Source organism: Polypterus senegalus, chromosome 14, assembly GCF_016835505.1.
Source record: "Polypterus senegalus isolate Bchr_013 chromosome 14, ASM1683550v1, whole genome shotgun sequence".
NCBI classification, from domain to species: Eukaryota; Metazoa; Chordata; class Cladistia; order Polypteriformes; family Polypteridae; genus Polypterus; species Polypterus senegalus.
The window spans coordinates 29,093,351-29,116,523 of NC_053167.1; the positions used below are offsets into that span (position 1 = coordinate 29,093,351).

At 36.2% G+C, this 23,173-nt stretch overlaps 1 protein-coding gene across 2 annotated transcripts in view; it reads left to right on the top strand.

Moving 5' to 3' along the window:
- The first annotated feature begins 1,160 nt into the window (after nucleotides 1-1,160).
- Nucleotides 1,161-23,173, top strand: part of cstf1 (cleavage stimulation factor, 3' pre-RNA, subunit 1) — a 54,424-nt gene continuing 32,411 nt past the window's right edge. Inside the window, exons 1-3 of one of the 2 annotated variants that reach the window (XM_039735225.1) lie at nucleotides 1,161-1,252; nucleotides 4,621-4,806; nucleotides 6,472-6,749. In XM_039735225.1, coding sequence (XP_039591159.1) covers nucleotides 4,638-4,806; nucleotides 6,472-6,749 — 447 coding nt within the window. In that variant the 5' untranslated portion in view covers nucleotides 1,161-1,252; nucleotides 4,621-4,637. Of the gene's footprint in view, nucleotides 1,253-1,393; nucleotides 1,481-4,620; nucleotides 4,807-6,471; nucleotides 6,750-23,173 lie in introns of those variants that run through there. The other variant, XM_039735224.1, reaches the window with a different exon arrangement.

The following is a 23,173-nucleotide window of genomic DNA, read 5'->3' on the forward strand; positions in this document are numbered from 1 at the left end:
GTACACCTACATGCCTTTGATATGTCAGTGACTAATGCAAAGCAAGTGTGAAAAGAGATCAAGTATTGCTTATTCTACAAAGATCTTCTAAACTATCCCCAACACATTTGTTGAAAAGATCATAAATAACTGATTAGAGTTGTTCAAACTGCTTTCTATCATTAGTATCACACATGGAGCCAATTGTGCAATCAGTCAGTCATTCAGCCTATTTAAATGGTGAAAAGTCATCACTCTGCCTCTTTTATCATCATGTGTCCCACCACACTGAACATGGACCAGAGAAAGAAAAGGAGAGAGTTGTCTGAGAAGATCAGAAAGAAAATTATAGACAAGCATATTAAAGGCAAAAGCTATAGAAGCCCATCTCCAAGCAGCTTAATGTGCCTGTGCCAACAGTTGCAAATATTATTAAGAAGTTTAGGATCAATGGGACTGTAGCCTATCTCCCTGGACATGTCTGCAAGAGGAAAATTGACCCCAAAACGGACAGAAGTTTAGGGAGAATGGCAAACAAAAAGCAAAGGTTCAACTCCCAAAGCGATACAAGCTGAACTCCGAGGTTAAGGTGTCTTATTACATTTGGCGCTTTTTGAATGGAAGAAGACGCAGGAGGACTCCACAGTTGAATGAAAAACATAAAAAAAAAAAAACTTTGGAATTTGCTAAAATGCATATTGACATGCCACAATGTTTCTCGGAGAATGTCCATTTGTTAATTTATATTAGCTCTATGTCCACAGATGAAAAAATTAAAAGGTTTCAAAGAAAAAAAACACCATGCCTACCATGAAATATGGATGAGGCTTGCGTAGCGGCTGGAAACGCTGCGCCTCTGTAATGACAAAATTCACACGCACTGCAATGTGGAAGGAGGCGGGGCGATGACTGGAGAGACAACAGTTATGTATATGATTTTAAGTACGTTCAATAATAAAGCCAGTACTTTTTTTGCCGGCATCGAAAATACGTTGTCTACCGTGTTTTCTTCCCTCGTAGGTCGCTACACTCGGTTATGTTTTGAATTTCAGATATCTGAAAGGTTGATCTGTGTTTCGTGAATGTTACTGGGCTAGCCATATATAACGAACGCATGAGTCTGAAAGTGAGGCGCCCACGAACTTCTTGTTTTAACAACGGCATCTGGAAAGTGTAGTCTTAAGTCTTGAACGTGTTAAAGATGAGCATGCGCAGAACACACAAGAGGCGCATGTTTTCTACGTCATCATAAGCGACGGAACTGGAACGTATGGTAGGAAGTTTTAAACTCCTCAAACTTCGTATTTTACTTTTTACAGTTTCTTGGTTAATTCTTTGTTTCTTGATTTTAAGCAATAAAACATACTAAATGTGTCAGTGGTATATACGCATGCGTCTTTCCATCGATGGTGTTGAAACCCAAAGTACTTCCGGTTAGAGAGAGTTACGTTGGGTTCATCTAAAAGGCACTAGCTTTACTCTTGGATGCAGTAGAGTGGCGGTTAGTCTCACTTTTTGTCCTTATTTCATTTGGTCGTATAGTTTTGGGGGTTGCACACTGAATTCCACCAAAGTGGCACTAGCCATCCGACCAGGCTATTTAGGAGCTGTACGTATTGTTGTAACTTCGGGCAGCTGCGGTGGTCTCGAACTGCAAATCTCGTGAAATTATTTTAACTAAGAAGAAGCCGTGTGGACCCTTTTAATTTTCTCTTTTTTATCCGAAGACCATCGTTGTAGCTAGTTCTGAAGTTTCAGAAGCAGTTTGGTTTGTTAACTGTTTAACTTAAGGGCTTTCGAGTGTTGGTTGAAAATTACCTTACATAAACTGGGTATTTTCCTGTATATATGATCAGTAAATGGCAATACATATTAATCGCATAGCGCGTTTTATATAAGATGTACTGTAAACCGGTAGGCGCAGAGGAACGATGCTGCCGCAAAGCTCCAGAGACTTGCGTTCGACTTCGGCTCTGTTATTAACTTTGTGCATTTAACGTCTTGTTTTCGTTCTCTTCTTCCTCGTGGTCACTATAGTTTCTACCAGCATTACATTATAGGGATTAAACGGGGTGCTTAGCATTATTCCACTGTTACTGAATCCTGCGATAAATGTTTAGGTTGTGTATTGCAGTAATTATTCAGCAGCAGCAGAGTAAGAAGACATTGTGTAAATAAAAATCTTTGAATATTATATACGTGTTTGTGTGTTTGTTTGTTGTTCTCTGTGATCATGTGACAAATATACTGGGCAAAAGTATGTTTACAGTTGTTTGTATGGAAAAAGACAGGTTGTGATTATTACAAAAGCTGTTTTTACCTCAAAAGAACCTCCCAACGGCACAGTGCACAATCTTGTAAGTCATCATATGGCCGGCCTCAAGTACTCACAACTGTACACCTACTTTTGCCCACCCTTGTAATTAAAAAAAAAAAAAAAAGACCGTTTAGATTTCCCAATTAGAAATCGCATGACTTTAAAATCAACTACTGCACGTCAGTCTGAAAATTATAAAGTGTTTACACAAATCTCTTTTTGTGTGATCTAACCCTAAGTAAGGTGTTTAAGAGAGTTTATAATAATTCCAAGCAGATCTAAATCAAAACATGCTTGATATTTGAGTTGCACATTAAAAATTATTATTTACAACAGTAGCCAAGCCAACTAATTCCCTTTAGTCCTTCAAGCCTGGGAGAAAACTCTTACAATTGAGTATAATGTACTTATTAATTGACTTTATGGTTTGTAATAATTGGCAGTAATTTAGGATTTAGCAACATTATTTGAACTTATAGATATGTGATGATCTGTGCATGTGCCACTATTGACCCTATGAAACCTATATTAGCATTTTCTTGTTCCACCCACAACTAACAAAATCTCGATTTAAGTATTTCTAGAACAGGTATCATGCGGTCATATTTGTTTTTCAGGTTTGGTGGAATTGTCAGTTATCATTGGTAGCCTAATATTGAACACTACTTTGCATGTGTACTGTGCTTTTCCTTTCTCCTTTTTTGGGTTTATGTATTGAGTTTTTCAATTTGTAATATTGATAACACATTTTAAATGTAATTTTTATAATGATACCAATATATGAAGCTGGACACAGCATCAGGTATTTACGAGTCAATTTTCCCACCATTTGCTATTAAAATAATGTAATGGTGAAGTTACAGCTCAGTTCTTACCTAAATTGTAATGTCTCAAGGTTTCTATTTATCATCTTATGTTGACTGTGTGCACAGGGTATGATCAAAGGCACAAATAATGTTTAAGTGCTCATTTTTAGTGACAGAATTTGAATAAACAGTCTGAAACTTTGTGACAAAACCATCTTGATTGTTTCTCATGCAGTAGTGTGCAGTAAATGATAAAAACATTATTTTCTTCAGTATATACTGTCTCAGCACTAAAAAAAATGTAAGGTAGTCATTATTGTTAATATATATATATATATATATCTATTCATTTGGTATAAGCTTTTATCTATGCTATCCATACAATATGAGCTCTTACCTTAGGTTCAACATACAGTAAATTATGAAATATGTGTTATTTTTGAGTAGCTGTTTCTGTTAAGATAATTATCAGCAGTAAATGTTTTGGAGTAAGTATCTATACCAAGTTAAAGTACCTTGGGCTAAACATACATGCGGTATATGCTCTTTTTCTTTTTATATTTAAGTTGGAAGCCTCCACATGTTTTATTCCAACTCTCCGGTCCTAGAGTGCCGCTCTGAGTGCAGGTTTTCATTCTGATCCTTTTCTTAAAAAGTGACAAAACTTTTGCAGCTAATTAACTGTTTTGCCATAATTTTAATTGACTTACTATTTCAGAATCGGACTCCTTCATTGTTTATTTTTTGCTAAGTTAGTAGCTAAACAATAATGAGATAAATGAGCCATATGACCTGCTAGTCAGTGTCCATTATACAATATTTAAAAATAAAGAAAGGTGAAGGTCTCAGGAGTGTTGATCTACTCGGGTCACTAAAACATTTTGACAGCGTACTTAGAAAAGAGAAAACCAACCATTTTGGAAATGTCTTCTGTGGCTAATGAAAGCAACAACAAGTTCTGTAATTAAATAATGCGTTTAATTAGCAACAAATATTGGCTTCTAATTATGAAACTGGTTGGAGTGAAATTGGTAAGAGTTTATTGCCCCAACTTAGGTAGTCATCTGTTGGCTCACTTCACATCTCATTTCTATTTGGATGCCATTTAAAGAAAAAATTAAGCAATTCAGAGTACTGAGTATTAAAACAACAAAAGAATTAAAATGAAGGAAATACAAGTTAATTAGCAGCAAAAATTGTTTACTAATTAAGAAAAAAGTTAGAGTGAAAGTCTGCAGCCACAGTGGTGCTCCAGGAGCCGAGCTGGAGACCCCTGTTCTATTCCATGTGTCCAAAAAATCCAACACAATTCCTTTGAATAATTGTCAGAACCCCCATTCGCATACTGATTTGTGGGGGAAAAAAAAAAAAAAAAATTGCATGAAAAGTTTTGAACATTTCATACCGAATGTGCTTAGAGTATAGAAATCATTAATCAGTTATTCTCTACCTTAATTTAAGATCCAGTAGTGTGAGCTGTTGAAAACCTTATAAATATTTTTGTCTGTTATTTTCTAGATAACCTCTGCAGTAAAATGTACAGACCAAAAGCCACATTGCGAGATCGGCAGCATCTTTACAAGCTCATTATTAGTCAGCTGCTCTATGATGGCTATACAAGCATTGCCAACTGTCTTATTGGAGAGGTGAAGCCCCAGTCGGTGGTGTCTCCTTCAGAACAGCTGCTACAACTTGCTAAACTTGGTGAGATAAGGATGGTTTGGTGGAATTTCCACCTTACCTTTCTTAACAGTTAGTTGTGTGAACTTGATTTGGTTTCATTTGATCTTTATTTGTTTCAGTTAAGTTTTCTCCTATGACAAGCCAAGTTATGATTTAGAGATGTTCCTTAATGGTTTAAAGATATATTGAGATATGTAAAGATTAATACATCGTAAAAGAAATTTCTAAATATATCTGTAACTTATGTTCTGAACTTTTTAGGATATCTCAATGATTTAAATGTAGCTTTTAGTTCACCATGGAATAAAAGTTTTATAATGCACTGAAACATAACTCTTAACTGTTTATAAATATCTGTAAATATTTTTAGATATCTTATACTTTAAAATATCTATTGAAAATTTCATTAATTAAATATGTGTTAAACCACATAGTGCACATTTATATTGTTACATTCTGATTTAAATGCAAATAAAGTTATATAACCATTTGTTTATTATTAAGTAGACAGCCTGTAGGTGGTCAAGGAAAGCATTTTGAAAATGGCCATCGACTCTGTCGGAAGTGGTCCTAAATTATATGTCACATTATTCAACTTTTGCAGTGATTTTCAGTCATAGCCTTCACTTACATAATGTTAGTGAGTTGTTGGGTATGTCAGAGTAGGCAAATAGCTTCATGGGAGTGTGCCACCAACGCTCAGATAAAATCAAACTGGTTTGAGATTTATCTTTAGGTTTAGGGGTGGGCTGTGCATGCGTGACAGCTGACAAGTAAATGTTCAACCAGAAGTATAATGCATGGAATGCTCCAATAAGGAATGCAGGTGTTTTGAACCTCACAAACCTCTGATGTCATATGTTTTATGTAACATGATAGAATAGAAAAAAGGGCATACAGCACCAGCTCTGTCATGCAGCACTCACTTCACTGTCAGAAAAAGGGATGAGCTCGACACTTCTAGAAGGTCGGCACTCAGTGAGCAAATGTGACATCGGTAGAGATTTTCAGTCATGTTCATTGACATGATCCCAGTGACAAGTTTAACAATTGCAGTCAAAAAATCTGACATAACCCACTAATAGAAGCAGTGTAATATGACTTTGGCTTAAGTTTGTCTCAAAACATACATAAATAATAACATTGGCTGCTTCACTGAAAGTTGCACTTGACATTTTGACATTGAAGTAAAAAAAAAAAAGTCACAAAAATATTACTGTTTTCTTGTATACAAACGAATATTGTCATTTGAACTCACAGGTGATAGTCCTCATGTTTTGTCAGACGTAGTTGTGTACAGTATGTACACAGGAAAAGTTTAAAATGATCAGTTTGTGCCACTGTCTTGCAATTCTGAATTGATGTATTATTTAAAGTGCATTGCATTTGCAGTCACCATAATGTTGAAGGTTGATGATTAGTGTGATAGAGTGCCAGCACAGTGTCCTTAGAAATGTGCAGTGCTTCCCTCATTGCCCTTTATGCCTGTTATTGTTACAAAATGTTGAATGTAGTCTTCATCTGTAAATGATTTTAGCGACACCTTTTTGTATTTCAGTACATTTACATTCATTTTTTAAGATCTCTGTTTGATGATTTGTTTTTCCTTGTTATTCGCTGCTCCTCAGAATACTTAAAACTATTGTTGTATTTCAGATTGTTCACTTATTCAATCTGCATTTTCAGGTATGGAGAACGATGACAGTGCAGTGCAGTATGCTATTGGAAGGTCAGATACAGTGGCCCCTGGCACTGGAATTGATCTGGAATTTGATGCTGATGTGCAGACTATGTCTCCAGAGGCATCAGAATATGAGACCTGCTATGTAACTTCACACAAGGGTCCTTGTCGAGTTGCTACCTACAGTCGTGATGGTCAGCTTATTGCCACTGGTTCAGCAGATGCTTCCATCAAAATCTTGGATACAGAACGTATGCTAGCAAAAAGTGCTATGCCTATTGAGGTAAAGTTTGGTATGGAAATTGTGCTTTTATATTTTAAAGTTAATTCAATACGACTAAAAACCATAATATTTGCTTTTTCAAATTTAGTGACATGGTTCCTTTCTTTTTTACATTTTACAAAATTTACATAGAGAAAGTAAAATATGAATAATGTGTAATAGAACTTAAATCAAATATTGTCAGCGTTCTGCATCCTACAGGAGTGAGGTCACCCTTTTTTGGGGGTGAAAAATGTCACTGTCTTAATCATAGTTTCCATTATATTTTAGTGTTTATGATTAATTTTATGTGGATAATTCAGACATATTTTAAATCACTTAATGGTTGTGGTGATTATTATTTTGTATAGTGCTAGTGTGGATAATTAAAAAAAATACATTTACTAATTATTTTTAATAACATTAATAATAAACAGCAATTACATAAAGTTACAAAATAAATAAATGCAAAAAGGAATTTTCAATTAAAAAGTTTCTTTGAATAAATAAAAATTTTAGCTGCAATGATGTACAAAAACTGAGTAAAAGAGGTAAATGTAGCAGCATATTCAAAAGACATTCATTCATTCTTTGCAGGTTAGCAGAGTCTCTTCCTCTTTTGTGTTATGAACACATGTACAATAAGTTAATCCCCATTGTTTTAAATGGTGCCGTGGGAGCAATGTAACAATTAAATAATTTGCAGCAGAGTCCTGTTTTAAAAACACACAGTATATTTTAAATCAGTGGTTGCATGTCATATAGTCATAGCTTCTGAACAATGTGCAGGAAAATCCATACCACAACAAACATTTGGTTGTATCACTGTCAGAACAGGAGGCTATGGTCTAATTTAAATTCCTGCATCAAGTCAATATAAAGTAAAAAAAAAATTTTGACTACTGTTAGTGAGGGTATATGCAGTACGTGTTGTTATTGGAGTGCCCCATTATGGCTAAAAATGGTTTGTAAAATATGGTGAAATGTGGTATGAAAGTTGTATGGAGACTTGAGCATCTCCATGCACAATTTTCATAGTATGAATTTCGAAAACCATTAAGCACAGCCAGCTGCTAAATTTTCTATGTACAGTCAAAAAGTCTAATACATTCTTATTCAGGGTCAGTTTCTTTTGGAATAACTTGAGTAGATGATCAAAAATGGAGAAAACGTCCAACTAGAAAAGTTGGTGTGTGTGTGATCCAGTCAGGAATAGTACAAATGCCAGTGCTGTAGTGATGAATATCAGGACTCAAAATTTATATGTGTAGAATAAAAGAGAAAATGAAAAATTACCAAATATTATAAAAAAGTTGACATCCATTAATAAAGAGTTGTGTAAAACCAACAGAATAAATTGTCCTGACAAGGCATTTTCTAAAAGATGAATATAAAATCTGTTGAAGTTTATAAATATGGGATTAATCACATTGTTCAGTAAACCTGTTTGGCAGTGAAATATCCAGTTGGCCTTCCTCTGTAGAAAACCAGCAACAAAATTGCCACACTTTGTTGGTGACTGAACAATATCTAAAACAGAAAATATGAGTTGATAGACTCCATGTTGTCTGTCAGTAAATTGCTATTGAAACAGGAGGTTATATTGACTGAGACCCAGTATGTCTTTGGTGTCCTGGTTTTAACAGGTCATTAGGTTTTTCCAGTAAGAATGATGGACATGGACAAATTGATGCATTCATTACGCCACTTGTGCCATAATTAGACCAGTACATTAATTTTACAGGAAATTTGTTAGGTTATAACTTTTATCCACTTTAGCATAACACTTGTATCACAGGCAATTAAAATTGCATAATTATATATTTCTGAAACAAACCTGTTGTAGAAGAGTACTTAATAGGGAGACAAACACAAATCAAGTTTATTAAAACTTTAATGTTTGTCATAACCAGGGCTGTGGAGTCGGTAGATAAATTCTTTGACTCCGAATCCGACTCCTTAGTTTCTGGTACTTCTGACTCCGACTCCTCTGTATTTAATATGCTAATGTATTTTTCCATGTTGATTGAAGGAAGGCAATATACCCATCATTTTACCACATAACTACTGGCTAGAAAGCCGACTTTCTACCGTATTGGCCAGTTAAACAAAAAAAATTAAAATAAAAAACGAAAACAATAAGGTTTTATTTATTGTTTTTATCAAGTGGCTATAAAGTAGTAGTATGCATAAAAATCAGGAACAGGAACTTTACCAGTTCAATAAATATAAACCACATTCTTTGGTAGTTTTAAAACAAAAACAAAGCTTAACCACATGAACTAAAAACAGATTGTATATTAAACTTCGAATACAGTTGTAGAGTAGAATAGCTGTTAAATGCAATCCAAAATTAACTCAATGCAGTGTTCTAAGAAACAGAATTGCTTCTGCCAGATCCTCTTTCATAGAAGCTTTCATTAAATCTGACTTGATTATTTTTAGAGCTGAAAATAGTCTTTCAGCACTGACTTGGTTGGGTGGCATTGCTGTTGGTTCTAACTGCTTCACTAATAATCTCTGGATCAACAAGGATGGCTTCTTCTACAGTCAGTTCCGATGAGTGATCATATTTTTCAACTTCTTTTACTTTAAAAAAACTCCTGCTGGAATCTCTTTATTTGGACATTTACTGCTCGTTTATCTTTCACACATAGGTCAAGTTGGTTTGCTTTTGAAACTTCCATTTTGTCCAAGTAGGAATCACAGTCTAATTCTTCATTTGAAGAGGATGATCCTGAGTTACCAGTATTTATAGCTTCATCCAGTGGTGGTGTTTCAGGTAGTAGTAATCCCTTCATGTGAACTTCTACATCGGAGAGTACCTTTTTTCCATTAGCAATGTGGTCACTGCTCAACAAAATTCGGCTCATTGAATCAACATAAATGGCAGCTAACAAGATTTGATTATCCAGTAAGAGAGTCTCTCTTTTCTTCATTGAAGATACGATGCCATCAGCTATTAACCTCCACTTTTGTTCAGGCAATATTTCAAGGTCTTCCATTCTTAGAAAAATTTACTGGGTGTTAAATCTTCATATTGCAACTTCTTGGTGACAGTAAAGGGGTAAGAAAGTAGACTTTCCAGTTCTTTTACTTGTGCCCACTGGCTTTCAATTAATAAAACATTTTCATTGTCCAGTTCTTCAAGAAAGTCTTTTAGTTCAAGCAAACGCTTTACCATCAAATAAGTGCTTCCTCAGTGTGTTATTTCATCCAAAATGGCTCCTTTTCCTGCACATCTTTTCAAAATGACATCTGTTTTAGGGGCCCTGGCTGCAACAGTTACTTGCCTCAATTTGCCAGTTAGAGTAGCTGCATGATGATCATTCAATCCCTTATTGCAAGTTGCAGAGTATGAACAGCACAATGCGTATGTTGAATAGTAATAAGCATAGATGCTTCTTCAGCAATGTTATTCAAAATTTCTTTATTCTCTTCGGTTTCACTTTCTCCAATACTTGCAGAACTGTCTTCCTCTAATATCTGTTTGTCACTTTCTTCATCTACTTTATTCATTTTCTCAATTGTGCTTAACATATTAGAAGCATTATCTGTCACAATACATAGAATCTGTTCCTTTTCAATTTAAAAAATTTCTAGAACAGGTGGTGTGCAAAGTTATGCTAAAGTTCAGCCCTGGGTGGGAGCACATGTGGAGAGTACAGACAGAATCACTGAACACACATCAGGCCATAGCACACACCTCCACCTACATCATTACACTTGTTTACACTCAGATGAACTTGTTAAACACATTATATCTGAAATAAAAATGAAAAAAACTTTTTGTAATGTACCATAATCCAGATTACAATATGTGAATGTCTGGTTGTACAATAGCTCATCTGAACTTCACACTAGTAGTAACACAACTATGCACTGGGCTTTATTCTTACATCAGAGAAGTACTTAATTATGCCTCTTGATTGTGAAATGGGACATTTGAACTTGCTGTATTTTTTTTTCATTACAATTTAAATTTATTAGGAGTCTGAACATTTTTGTTGACTCCGACCCTGACTCCAGGTACCCAAAATTGCCTCCCGACTCTGACTCCACAGCCCTGGCCATAACATATGAAAGTAAGAAGGAAGAAATCTTTGAAGGCTGGGTTAAATTGAAAAAAGTATTATTATTATTATTATTACTAGCAAAATATCCGTGTTTCGCAGCGGCAAAGTACTGCCTTAAAATTTTTATTAAGAAGAAAAGTAAACCTTTTTAAACTGAGGGAAAGTATACCAGCAATTATTTGTTAAGGATCTCTTTGTTTTCCACGTTGTCAGTTCGGCCCTCGGGTTGTAATATGACCAAGCTGTGCGCTGAGCTTACTCTTGAGCATGCAACCTACTGCTGGCCATGTGAAAAGCAATCTTGACTCAGATCTCACAGCTTGGATTGCTGCTGTAATAATCGGTTTGAGTTTCATGGTTTGTGTTAATCACGTCAAGCGTTGTAAGCATACAGCCGGTTTCATCGAAAACTTCGCATCCATCTATTGAGAGTTTAAACATTCATAAACATCAAAGTGTCCACTACTCAAATCGTCACCTTGTGCATCTAAGATGTTTAAGAGGCATTGGAGGTTGTCCAAAGGTGTAAAATATTTGGCCATTTCGATACACTTGAAAGCGACAACCGAACAATTCAGTGGCAGCCATCAACTCACATGCAGAACCATAGGTGAAGGGCTTAAGCATTTCACTCTTATAGTGTTCCTGTGTAGTATAATTATCTCCTGTACCGTCATCAGTCCACACCTTGAACCTGTCCCAGTCATTCAATACATAAGACACAATGTTCCTCCGGATATCAAGAGTGAGCCTGATATGGCCGTGCAATATGTAACAAAGAGAATGGAAAAGGTAGGTGCCATCTCCGGGCATGGAAACCACTCGGTAAGTGACAGTTCTTTGATCGATAGTGATCACCTTGATAGACATGGTAATGGGGTTGGAATGATAAAGGAAATGGGTACCTGAGCAATGTAAAGTAAGTCTAAAATACCTATATAATAACTATAATTGTAATAAACAAACAATAAAACAGTGGAGAAGCCGTGGATTAAACAAAAAGGCTGTAGTTATCAGTAGGGAGACGTGAATCCCGTGGCGAAGCAAGGAAGGGAATGTAGAGACCGGAGTGACGGACGGTCTTACATAGGCAGGCAGCCAACAACATGGGAGGCGTTGGGATGGGGGACCCAACACCACCTCACACGGTGACCGAGCTGCAGGCTATGGACGTATATATGTATGTAAGTAGGATTCAGTTAGCATTGGGAACCCATGTACCAAATTTCTTGAAGATGGGCCCATAAGTAACAAAGACTGTTGAAAAGTTTGATATGGCGGCCGACAGTGGCATCATACCACCGAAATAAGTGTGTACATTGGTTTCGGTTAGTCCAGGGAAGCTGCCTACCAAACTTCGAGAAGTTCGGGCCATAAATAAGAAAGTTCAACATGGCGGACGTTGTTGACCGTTATGACCATTACGCGTAGAATTTCGAAATGAAACCTGCTTAACTTTTGTAAGTAAGCTGTAAGGAATGAGCCTGCCAAATTTCAGCCTTCTACCTACATGGGAAGTTGGAGAATTAGTGACGTTGGAAAGTTCAATATGGCGGCCAACAGTGGTGTCATACCACAGAAATAAGTATGTACATTGGTTTCGGTTAGCGCAGGGAAGCCGCCTACCAAATTTCGTGAAGATGGGGCCATGAATAAGAAAGTTCAATATGGTGGATGTTGTTGACCGTTAAGACCATTACGTGTAGAATTTCAAAATGAAACCTGTTTAACTTTTGTAAGTAAGCTGTAAGGAATAAGCCTGCCATATTTCAGCCTTCTACCTACACGGGAAGTTGTAGAATTAGTGATGTTTGGAAAATTCAATATGGCGGCTGACAGTGACATCATACCACCGAAATAAGTACGTACATTGGTTTTGGTTAGCGCAGGGAAGCCACCTACCAAATTTCGTGCAGATGGAGTCAGCCTTCTACCTACACGGGAAGTTGGAAAATTGGTGACGTTGGAAAGTTCAATATGGCGGCCGACAGTGGTGTCATACCATCGAAATAAGTAAGTACATCGGTTTCGGTTAGCGCAGGGAAGCCGCCTACCAAATTTCATGAAGATGGGGCCATAAATAAGAAAGTTCAACATGACGGACGTTGTCGACCGTTATGACCGTTAAGTGTAGAATTTCAAAATGAAACCTGTTTAACTTTTGTAAGTAAGCTGTAAGGAATAAGCCTGCCATATTTCAAATTTCTACCTACAGTTGTGGCCAAAATTATTAGGTTCTCTTATGAAATTAGGCAACACTCCTGATTCCAATATGAAAATGACCATTAACAACAAATGTTTGTTTTTTAAAGTGTATCTGTGTCCAAAATAACAAAGTCCACTAATTGTAGTTTGGATATTTTATTGACACACTGAGTGGAAACAAGAAAGGGCAAAAATGAGACATGCAAAATTATTAGCCTCATGCCCATTAATAGTCAATACTGTACCCTTTTTGAGCCACAACTGACAACAATCTAGTAGAGGAAGTCTTTACTAGATTAGCACTGGTCTCCTGAGGGATTTTGTTCCATTCCTCCATTGCAAATTGTTTTAGCTGGTCCAAATTGCGTGGTTTCTGAGCATGGACATTCACTTTGAGCACTCGCCACAGATTCTCAATGGGATTGAGGTCTGGGCTCTGTGCGGGCCACTCCAAGATCTTGGTTTTGGTATCCTTGAAAAACTGTAATTTTGATGTATGGTTTGGGCCATTGTCTTGTTGGAAGACCCAGCGACGACCTAAGCCTAGACTACGAGCAGATTTCTGCATATTCTCCCTCAGAATGTCAACATAATTTTCTTTTTTCATGATGCCATGCACCAGAACAAGGCTCCCTGTGCCTGAGGCTGCAAAACAGCCCCACAGCATGATGCTCCCACCACCATGATTAACTGTGGCAACTGTGTTCCTAGGGTTGAAGGCCTGTCCCTTTCTTCGCCAAACATAAGCAACATCCATGTGCCCAAACAGTTCCAGTTTAGTCTCATCAGACCAAAGCACAGACTTCCAAAATCATCTTTACATTTCAAATGTTCACGGGCAAACCTCAGTCGGGCTGTGATGTGCGCTCTTTGAGTAAAGGGGTTCTTCTGGGACGATGGCCGTGAAGCCCACCACGGTGAAGAGCCCTCACAACTGTGTTCCTTGAAACATCAACTCCAGAAGAGGCCAGGTGAACAACAATCATCTTGGCAGATGTCCGGGGTTCCTTGCTGACATCTCTGACTATTTTTCTCTCCAGAGTTCTTGAAATCTTGCGCTTACGGCCAGGTTTGTTTCTAAGAGAATTTGTCTTCTTGTACTTGGCAATGATGCAACATACAGCAGTTCTAGACACTGTGAATCGCTTGGAAATGGCAGTGTAGCCTTGCCCCTTATCATGAGCCTCTACTATCTTCTTTCTGAGCTCCAGACTGATTTCCTTTGTCTTTGGCATGGTCAGTAACAGTAGTCCCTCTCATGTGTTCAAGAGCCCTGTTCCTTGGGAGTCTTTTTATGCTGATTGAGTGTTGTTAGGAAGTCAATTGATTGCACAGGTGTGGTTTCAAAGCTGATTGGTTAATTAGTGTAGGTGTGTTTTGAAAGCAAACATTAACATGGGGCTAATATTTTTGACCACCCCATTTTTTACTATATTTGATATAAAGCCAGACTAAAAATATATTTTATATTACAAAATGTATCAAAAGCTAGTAAATAGCACTGGTGGATGTTTTGATTATATCAAGTTTCATCAATGTTGCAAACTTTGGGAAGAAGTTTAGGAAAATGTTCCATGATTCCAGGGGGGCTAATAATTTTGGCCTCAACTGTACATGGGAAGTTGGAGAATTAGTGATGAGTCAGTGAGTGAGTCAGTCAGTCAGTGAGGGCTTTGCCTTTTATTAGTATAGATTATTATAGTTTGGTTGGACTAACCTAAATACTAAAGCTTGCAATAATGTCTATTTGTTGGAACATTTTGACTTTTAACTGTATACAAGAAGATTATTGCTGCCTACATATAACTGTCTTTTGTAGGTGTTTCTAATTGATGTTTTGTTTTATCCACAAGAAGTTAACCTTTCACTTAAGAGTTTCTTTCTTGATGAATTTTGGTCTGTGAGTGCAGATTCTCATGTTTCATGTTGTATGCATAGTTTGAGCACTGTGGACTATAGGAAGATGGTAATAATGATGATAACTTTATTTGTATAGCACCTTATCATACATTTACTTGCATCTCGTAATTTCCACAAGTTAATCAAGAAAAATAAAGATATACCACATTCAGTTGAATTTTTATTAATTTGATTATTTCTTATAAATGTAGGTATACTAAACACAAAATCAACCGGAATTAAGGAAAGTTTAACCACTAAAATGCAAAACAAACCTTCACTCCTATCAGAAAAAGGTTTTTTAATTAAAATATTTGTACATTAAAGTTGACAATAGAACAATCAGATTTAATTTATATTTTTAAAAATAAATATATACACTATATATCTACATTTTACATAGGCATATAGACATGGCAACCAATTGAGTAGAAACATTTTGATGTTATTAAAGTTAATGAAAAGACATAAAGGCAAACAAAACAGTCCATTTTTTCTGTTGTTTGAGGTAGTAGAAGGTTTTTTTGTTTTTGTTTTTTTTCCCCTCTTGATTCCTAGATATAAGTTGACCAACTGACATGGAGGACAGGAAAACAAAAAAACTCTTATGATGGGCCATAGGAGAAAAATAAACGTTGGAAGACAGGAGCAAGCAAATCAAATAGTTAGGTCTGATGGTAATCAGTTTCAGCATCAAGTCGGAATGACCTAGGCCAGTTGGTTGCCCACCCTTCACTGGGCACAGTTGATTAAAAAGGCATTTAAGTCCACCACGATGGGAGACAAAAAACATAAAAAGAAAGCAATGGACTAATGCTGGGTACTTGTTAACACTTTAAAGAGCTAAACTTCTAATAATATCACTATATTATGATATACAGTAATTATTGGAAAGCCATATGAAAAAAAAAGTGTTCTTAAGTTTTTTTGTTTTTTTTTAAATGATTTAGCCTGGCATATTTCAAATTGGTAAATTATCCCAAATTCCCTGCCTCACCAGGGGCCTCGTATGTAAACGGTGCATACTGTGGTCGAAATTTAACATCTCTCTATCATAATAAAAAAAAAAAAATACTGGGATAAGATGTAACTTTTTCAGAGAGATACTTTCATGTCCTACGAGACGAGACTTTGTGTCAAGAGATTTAACCACACCCGGGGCTGGAAATAAACGACAAAAGTGTAGATGACAAAGTAGAACATCGTAAAGAATTCAAAAACGTTGGCGCAATACGCATGCAGAGCAGGTTAGATATAATGAAAGTACTAAAATTTGAATGTCTCAAGGAAGTGATAGTAAAGATTGCATTAGTGCAAACAAACAGAAATTATTACTCGGTGAAATGACTGAACAGCAAAAAGAAATCAAATATATTGTTTGGATTTAAACTTTAAGTCGGAGACTTGTAGATCATCCAATTCGTGTTGCCATCAGGGAACAGTAATGTTTCTTCCCAATGAAGAGAAGTATCTGCAAGAATTAAAAGATTTGTTGTTTGGTGAAAGTGAAATCCACATATGCGAGCGCCAGAGATGTGAAGTGGCTGGCGCATTGCGCAGGCCGGGTGGGTTGGCAAGCGAAGCGAGTAGAGGGCCAAACCTTCTCATCTTATTAAAGGAAGAAACATCCTCCAACAGGACAGTTCAGTAATCAGACAGGAGAAAAGCTGTTCATCTTTTAATTACTCCTCAGCAAAATGCCTTGGAGGGAGCATTCTTCAAAAGCAGCCTGTTTCAGCATAGCAGCATGGGCAAAATGGTCAGAGAAACAAAGAATAGAGGTTCGTTTTATAAACTGTTGAATTTACACACAGTGTCAGTCAATGCATACATTTTACTCTGGTTGGTTCATTGGTTTACTCCCAAATGATTTATATAAAATAAAAGTATGTTATATTTTGATTCTTCTTATACCTTTGAGTTGTGCCATCACCCTTGAAATTTCTGTGTATATAACAACTGTCCATTCTCGTTTATAGGGCATCTGCTGATTTCTTAGTCATCCTTCAGTACATTTTGTATATTACATCAACCTTTCTTCTGGTACATTATTTACTTGACCATCTCAGTATTTTTCATAAAGCAATTCTTATATTTTAGTGTACATTGTTTGTTCCTTTGACCTTCAATTGGTTTACTGGTGTGCCTGAACAGGTCTCTGAAATATTAAGCCTTTAAGCTACGCACATTCATTCCAAGAGCTCTTAACGTATTCAATCATTCCATCAAGTGCTCCTGGTAGAACTGTTTGTACTTATACGTACAATTACCTCACTTTAAACTTGCATTACAGTTGTAATATTGCACAACCTGAGCCACTTTATGAACCATTTCACTATCTGCACTATAAGTATATTTATATTGTACTTATGCTTTCATATTGTATATTTTTCATTGTTTATCTTATTATTATTATTATTACTGTTATTATTTATAGGAAAAGAAGTTTATGAAGGATTTGCATATTGAATCTCTTTGTACCAGTAAAGGAATTCAGTTCAGTAGAAGATGTGACGATGACTATCTTCTAAGTCGATTAAGTTTTCCAAGTGCCATCTTCTTAGAGCTCTTAGCATCATTTTTAAGATGAAATGCAGTAAAATATTTAATATTACATTATACAGATACATTTTTAACTTCATTTAAATAATGTATATTAAACATGTGGGCACGGTGGTGCAGCTGTGGCAGTGAGCTAACGCTCTGTTCAGGAATTGTTTCTGCCTCACGCTGTGTGTTTGCTGGAACTGGCGTGATCCTGGATGGATAGATGGATGGAATAATTAAACATGTACTATGAAGACATTTCAGTGTTCCTTAAAAGTTTTGAAGAATCTATGTTCTAAGTTTAGGGATGGCTTTACATTTATTAAAGAATTTATTGTGTGAGGATTGATTACTTAGAGAAATAAAAGGAAGGACAGGAATTGGTGGTTAGTATGTTTGAAAGAGGCAGTACTTCTGTAATAAATTATTTCATTGAGGGTCACGCACCGCACAGTAAGCATCTTGCAAGAGGCAGGAAGAATCTGGATGGGGCGCCAGCACGTCGCTACCACTGCACCACCATGCCCCCATGTTTAATACATGCTTTAATTCCTATTATCATGAAAACATTAAGTATAAATCTTTCAATGGTTCAGAGAGCAGTAATATCATGAATGTAAAGTAGTCTGTGTCCTGTCGGCGTAAGAAGCACATAGTGATTCACAGAGTACATAGGAGAACACATTGAATATTTAACGTGCTACTTTAGTTACAATGGGATTTGAGAAACTAGTAAATGAAACAATTTAAAAATGAAGTTTAAGATGTTCTACATTAATAACAAAATAAACTACGAGATTAAAGTTGACATTTTTTCCCACTTGTGTCCCTTTTTTTCTTTTCTCTGTACCCTAATATGGTTCTGTATGACACTCAGACGGTGGGCTACAACTGTTCTTTTCACGGCAACTTTGATATCTGACCACTTCTTTTTTTTAATTTAGTGCAGTGTGCGACTTTTTGAACATGAACTTTCAAGTTCCTCCGCCACTCTGTGTCACTCCATCAACTTTCTTTTGTTGTTTATACCGCTGCTTAAACCAACAAATAGTATGTTTTTCTTTGCCTCCACTTGGTATTCGCTGAAATTCTTCTGTTTTCCCCATGCTTTTGCCATTGTCTTTTCACACGACACTAAACTTAAGAGTCTATTTATGTAGATTTGCATATTCAAAGAGGCACAATTCTAGGAGGAGGGGGGGTGGGGTGGCAGGAGCATCCACGTGTGTTACATTTCACGCTGACCAGGATTTACTGTATGTGGTGGAAGAACGTGGAAATTGGCATTCACACAGATTTATGCATCTGGATTTTTATGTGCATAGGTACATTTCTGTTTTTGTCCATGCGCCATGTTTTATTGTGAATTCTATGCACGGTGTTATACATGAGGCCCCAGTTCTTTTATGCTTCAATCTAGGAATAACAAGCAAACCGGAATTTGCAGATCTAAGATTGTGATTTGGTGTGTAAGGAAGCAAGCATTCTGAGATGCAGGTAGGGGCAAGATTGCTTAAATCCTTGTATACAAGTAGAAGTATTTTAAAATCAATTCTAAAGGACACTGGCAGCCAATGTAAAGATATTGGGGATAAATGCTCGTTTTTGTATCCTTTTGGTTAAAATTCTTGTTGCTGCATACTGGGCAAGCTTAATTTTGTTTCTAAGATTCAAACTTTGTTTATTGCTGTCAATAACTAAACATTCTCTTTTTCCCTTTTTTAGTTTAAGGAAATTCATATTCATCCATTCTGTTACTAGTAAGAGTTTTGAGTCTTTGGGCCATCAGGCGCAATTAATCAATAGAGCTGTGTGTCATTAGCATAGCTATGGTAATTTACATTTTATTTTGAAATTTTCTGGCCTAAAGGAAGCATTTAGAGTGAAAATAATAATGGTGGGGCGGCACGGTGGCACAGCAGTTTCGCTGCTGCCTCGCAGTTAGGAGAACTGGGTTCGCTTCCTGGGTCCTCCCTGTGTGGAGTTTGCATGTTCTTCCCTTGTCTGCGTGGGTTTCCTCCAGGTGCTCCGGTTTCCTCCCACAGTCCAAAGACATGCAGGTCAGGTGCATTGGCGATCCTAAATTGTCCCTAATGTGTGCCCTGTGGTGGGCTGGCGCCCTGCACGGGGTTTGTTTCCTGCCTTACGCTCTTTGTTGGCTGTGATTGGCACCAGCAAACCCTGTTACCCTGTAGTTAGGATATAGCGGTTTGGATAATGGATGGATGGGTAATAATGGTGCCAAAATTGATCACTGCAGTACACCATATAGAATATCATGTATTTTTGATGTACAATCCCCATAATTGTCAAGGAATTTCTTTCCAGTTATATATGATTTAAACCAGCCTAAAGCAGTACCCGAAAGCCCTACCCACTGGCTAAGCCTGTTTATAAAAATATCATGATCTATAATATGAAATACTGCGCTCAAGTACAGATATTTTATTTGCTTCTCACTAGAACTGTTTCAGTACCTTGATTTGATCTAAAACCTGACTGATGCTTATCAAGAATAAAATTTTTATTCAAATAATCACTTCTGCTTTTTCTAGAATTTTATGAGAAATGGAAAATTGGGGATTGACCTATAATTAATTGTTTAAGGCAGAGCAATCAAGATTATTTTTCTTAAGCAGAGGTTTACTTACATCAGTTTTGAAAGAATCTGGGAAAGAATCTAATGAACAGTTTACTATGTCAAGAATGTTGTTGATAAGTAGCAGAACATTTTTGAAAAAATTTGTAGGAATGGAGTCTAATACACAAGTGGACTGTTTTAATTGAGTAATCATTCTATGAAGTTTGAATAAACTTATTTTAGTGAAGTGATGGCTGAATGCAAACATTTCCAAAACTTTATTATTATTAGTTGATGGTGTGCCAACAAAAGTGTGCAGGAAAAAAACACACAGCATTTGTGTAGCTAATGGGTTGTTCTTTTTATCGTAGGTAGTTATTGTGAGGAAAAGTGCAGGAATTTACTGGATAATTGCAAAAAAGAAAAAATGTTCCTCCTTACATTAAAATGTTATTAGCATTTTTATCCTGTGCCTTTTAATGACATTCGCCTGCTTTTGAAGAGCTTGTGAAAACTTTTACTCTAGCACTAGAGGCATCTAATCAAAATATATCCAGGTTAGCTGCCTCCTTAAACAGTGGATGAGAGCTGTATTTAGACTTGTTGCTAGGCATTGCACATAATTGTGTGCAATAAATTGCACTGTACAGTTACCCATTTATTTTCATGAATTTATGGCTTCTCTTAATTTGTGAATAGTGTGAGTCATGTAAGAAGCAGTGGCCAGAGAGTTCCATAACATGCATTGAGGGGTTACAGATTGCAAGGAAGAATGTGGTGACAAAAAAGAAAAGACTGGAATCCACAGAAATGCTCTGTCAACCTTGAAATGTGTTTGCCAGGTTGTACAAATTTCTGTTCAAAGGTACTGTATACCGGCAGGATATGTGTGACATAAAAAAGCTAATAATACTGGACATTGCCAGAACAATCTAAATCAGTGAGGCCCTGATCAGACATTTGGTATTAAATAAAACGGTAAGCAAGAAACCTTTTTCCATAGGAAAAGAAAATACTGTTCTCCACTGTGGGGCACTGTTTCTCCATAGATTCCCAGCTTGAAACCTCTTCAGTTTCACTTCTTTAAATTGCTAGCAAATTCATATTTTTGTGTTTAATTGCTTTATGGTAACTTTGGCTATAAATGCATAACATAACTATAACTTGTCATACATTTGTGATAATTTAAAGACCTTTTGAAAACAAATGTGTTTCTACTAGGTGCATCTTAATTCTCAAAGTGAAATTAACCAAAGAGGTGTAGTTTGTAGTCATACTACTAGTCGTTCTTCTCTATGTAAGAGCCAACTGCTTTACAGTGTGTTTGCACATTTATAGACACTTTTAAATATGAGTAATGCTGTTAAAAGAAGAGTTTTGCTTCCCAACTAGAGAAGTGTTGATAGAGATGTTAACAATTATTAAACCAAAAATGTTTAAACTGAGTGTTGCTTGATAATACATTGGTTAGTGCTTCTGCCTTATTAATCCAGTATCATTGGCCTAAGTCCTATGTGAAGTTCCTGTCTTTGTAAAGTTTGCACTTTCTTCCCATTCTTGTTGTGTTGTTTTTTCTCTGTCTGGGTACTGTTTTTTTCAACATATTAGGTTAAATAAGGTTGACATAGAGTTAGTAGTTACAGTATGTATGCTCCATCTTTGTGTTTAGTTCTGCCAGCATAAGCTTTGGTGACCCTGAATTGGAATAAGTAGGTTCGACAATGTTAATGTTAAAATTTGATGTTGGACTGCAGGTTGTCAAAATCTTGTATAAAATAGTTTAAATGCATATTGTATGCAAAATATTGATTACACACCTTAGTATTTTGAAGAGACTGAATAGTGCGCAGCACATTATCATCAGTCCACCCTAGCTGTGCAAGCAATGCAGGTCCAGCTAATACAACCAGCTTACTAACACTAATATTAAACTGGAGTAGATAGTAACTGTGATAAATGAAATGACTAGAAAAGACATTTCCACTATTGAACCTTCCCAGTTTTATTTGAGAAATAAAAGTCTTAACAGGTACTCTTCTTCTAAAATTAGTCTTTGCTATGCCCAGGAAGAGGGCTCATCTCCCCAGATATATATTTTCTATGCTAGCTATTAAAATCACTCAGGAAGGATTCATACTGTTTAGAATTCTGTTTGAAGTTGAAATGAAGAGTAAAGCTGAAACATGTAAGCAAAGCTCAGAGCCTGTTTTTCTTATATATACCCATATATGCATATTATTTTCCAACACAAAGCTGTTGCAAGGCATGATTAGAAAAAAAGGAACTGATTCAATCAACAGTAAGTGAGTTTCTGATTGAATGATTTTCAATGTTATTTTAGATACTGTGTTATGCTGTTTATTTTGTGATATAAGCTTCCCTCTTGTCCTCTGAGATTGTGTTCATAGAATGTGTTTTTTCTCATAAAATATCTCATACAAATTAAGGAAATGCTTATGGTTTTGTTTACTGGTCATGTACTTGTTGACAAGTTGACCTGATTATATGGTTTGTTTTGATTGTGTTAATGCTATTGATTGTCTTAATGAGCTAAGTAGTCAAACACGTTTAATGTGTCTTTCATTAGCCAAGTTAAAAAAAGCAGCATTTCACTTCTGCTGAAGGAGAGTAAGTTGTTAGTCATCTAAGGTTTATTATCTGTTCTTTTTTATATTTTTAATTTTTTTTATAAACTTTATTACATTTGTGGCTCTGAATTTATCTACTCGCTAATTGCAGTGCAAGAAAGTGGTGATGTGTTGCACATTGATTGGTGCATGAAAGTAAGAATTTACTCTACACATGTGGCAGTAATGACCCTGTATACTGAAAAATTGTCATAAGGGGCGAAGCATATCACAGCAGAATTATAGATTAATGCAGCAGATTCTGCCTCCTCTTAAAAACCACAGCTTTGATTATGTTATGATAGATTGATAGATAGATACTTTATTAATCCCAAGGGGAAATTCACATAATCCAGCAGCAGTATACTGATACAAAAAAACTATTAAATTAAATAGTAATAAAAATGCATGTAAAAGCAGACAATAACTTTGAGTAACGTTAGCATTTACTCCCCTGGGTGGAATTGAAGAGTTGCATAGTGTGGGGGAGGAACGATCTCCTCAGTCTGT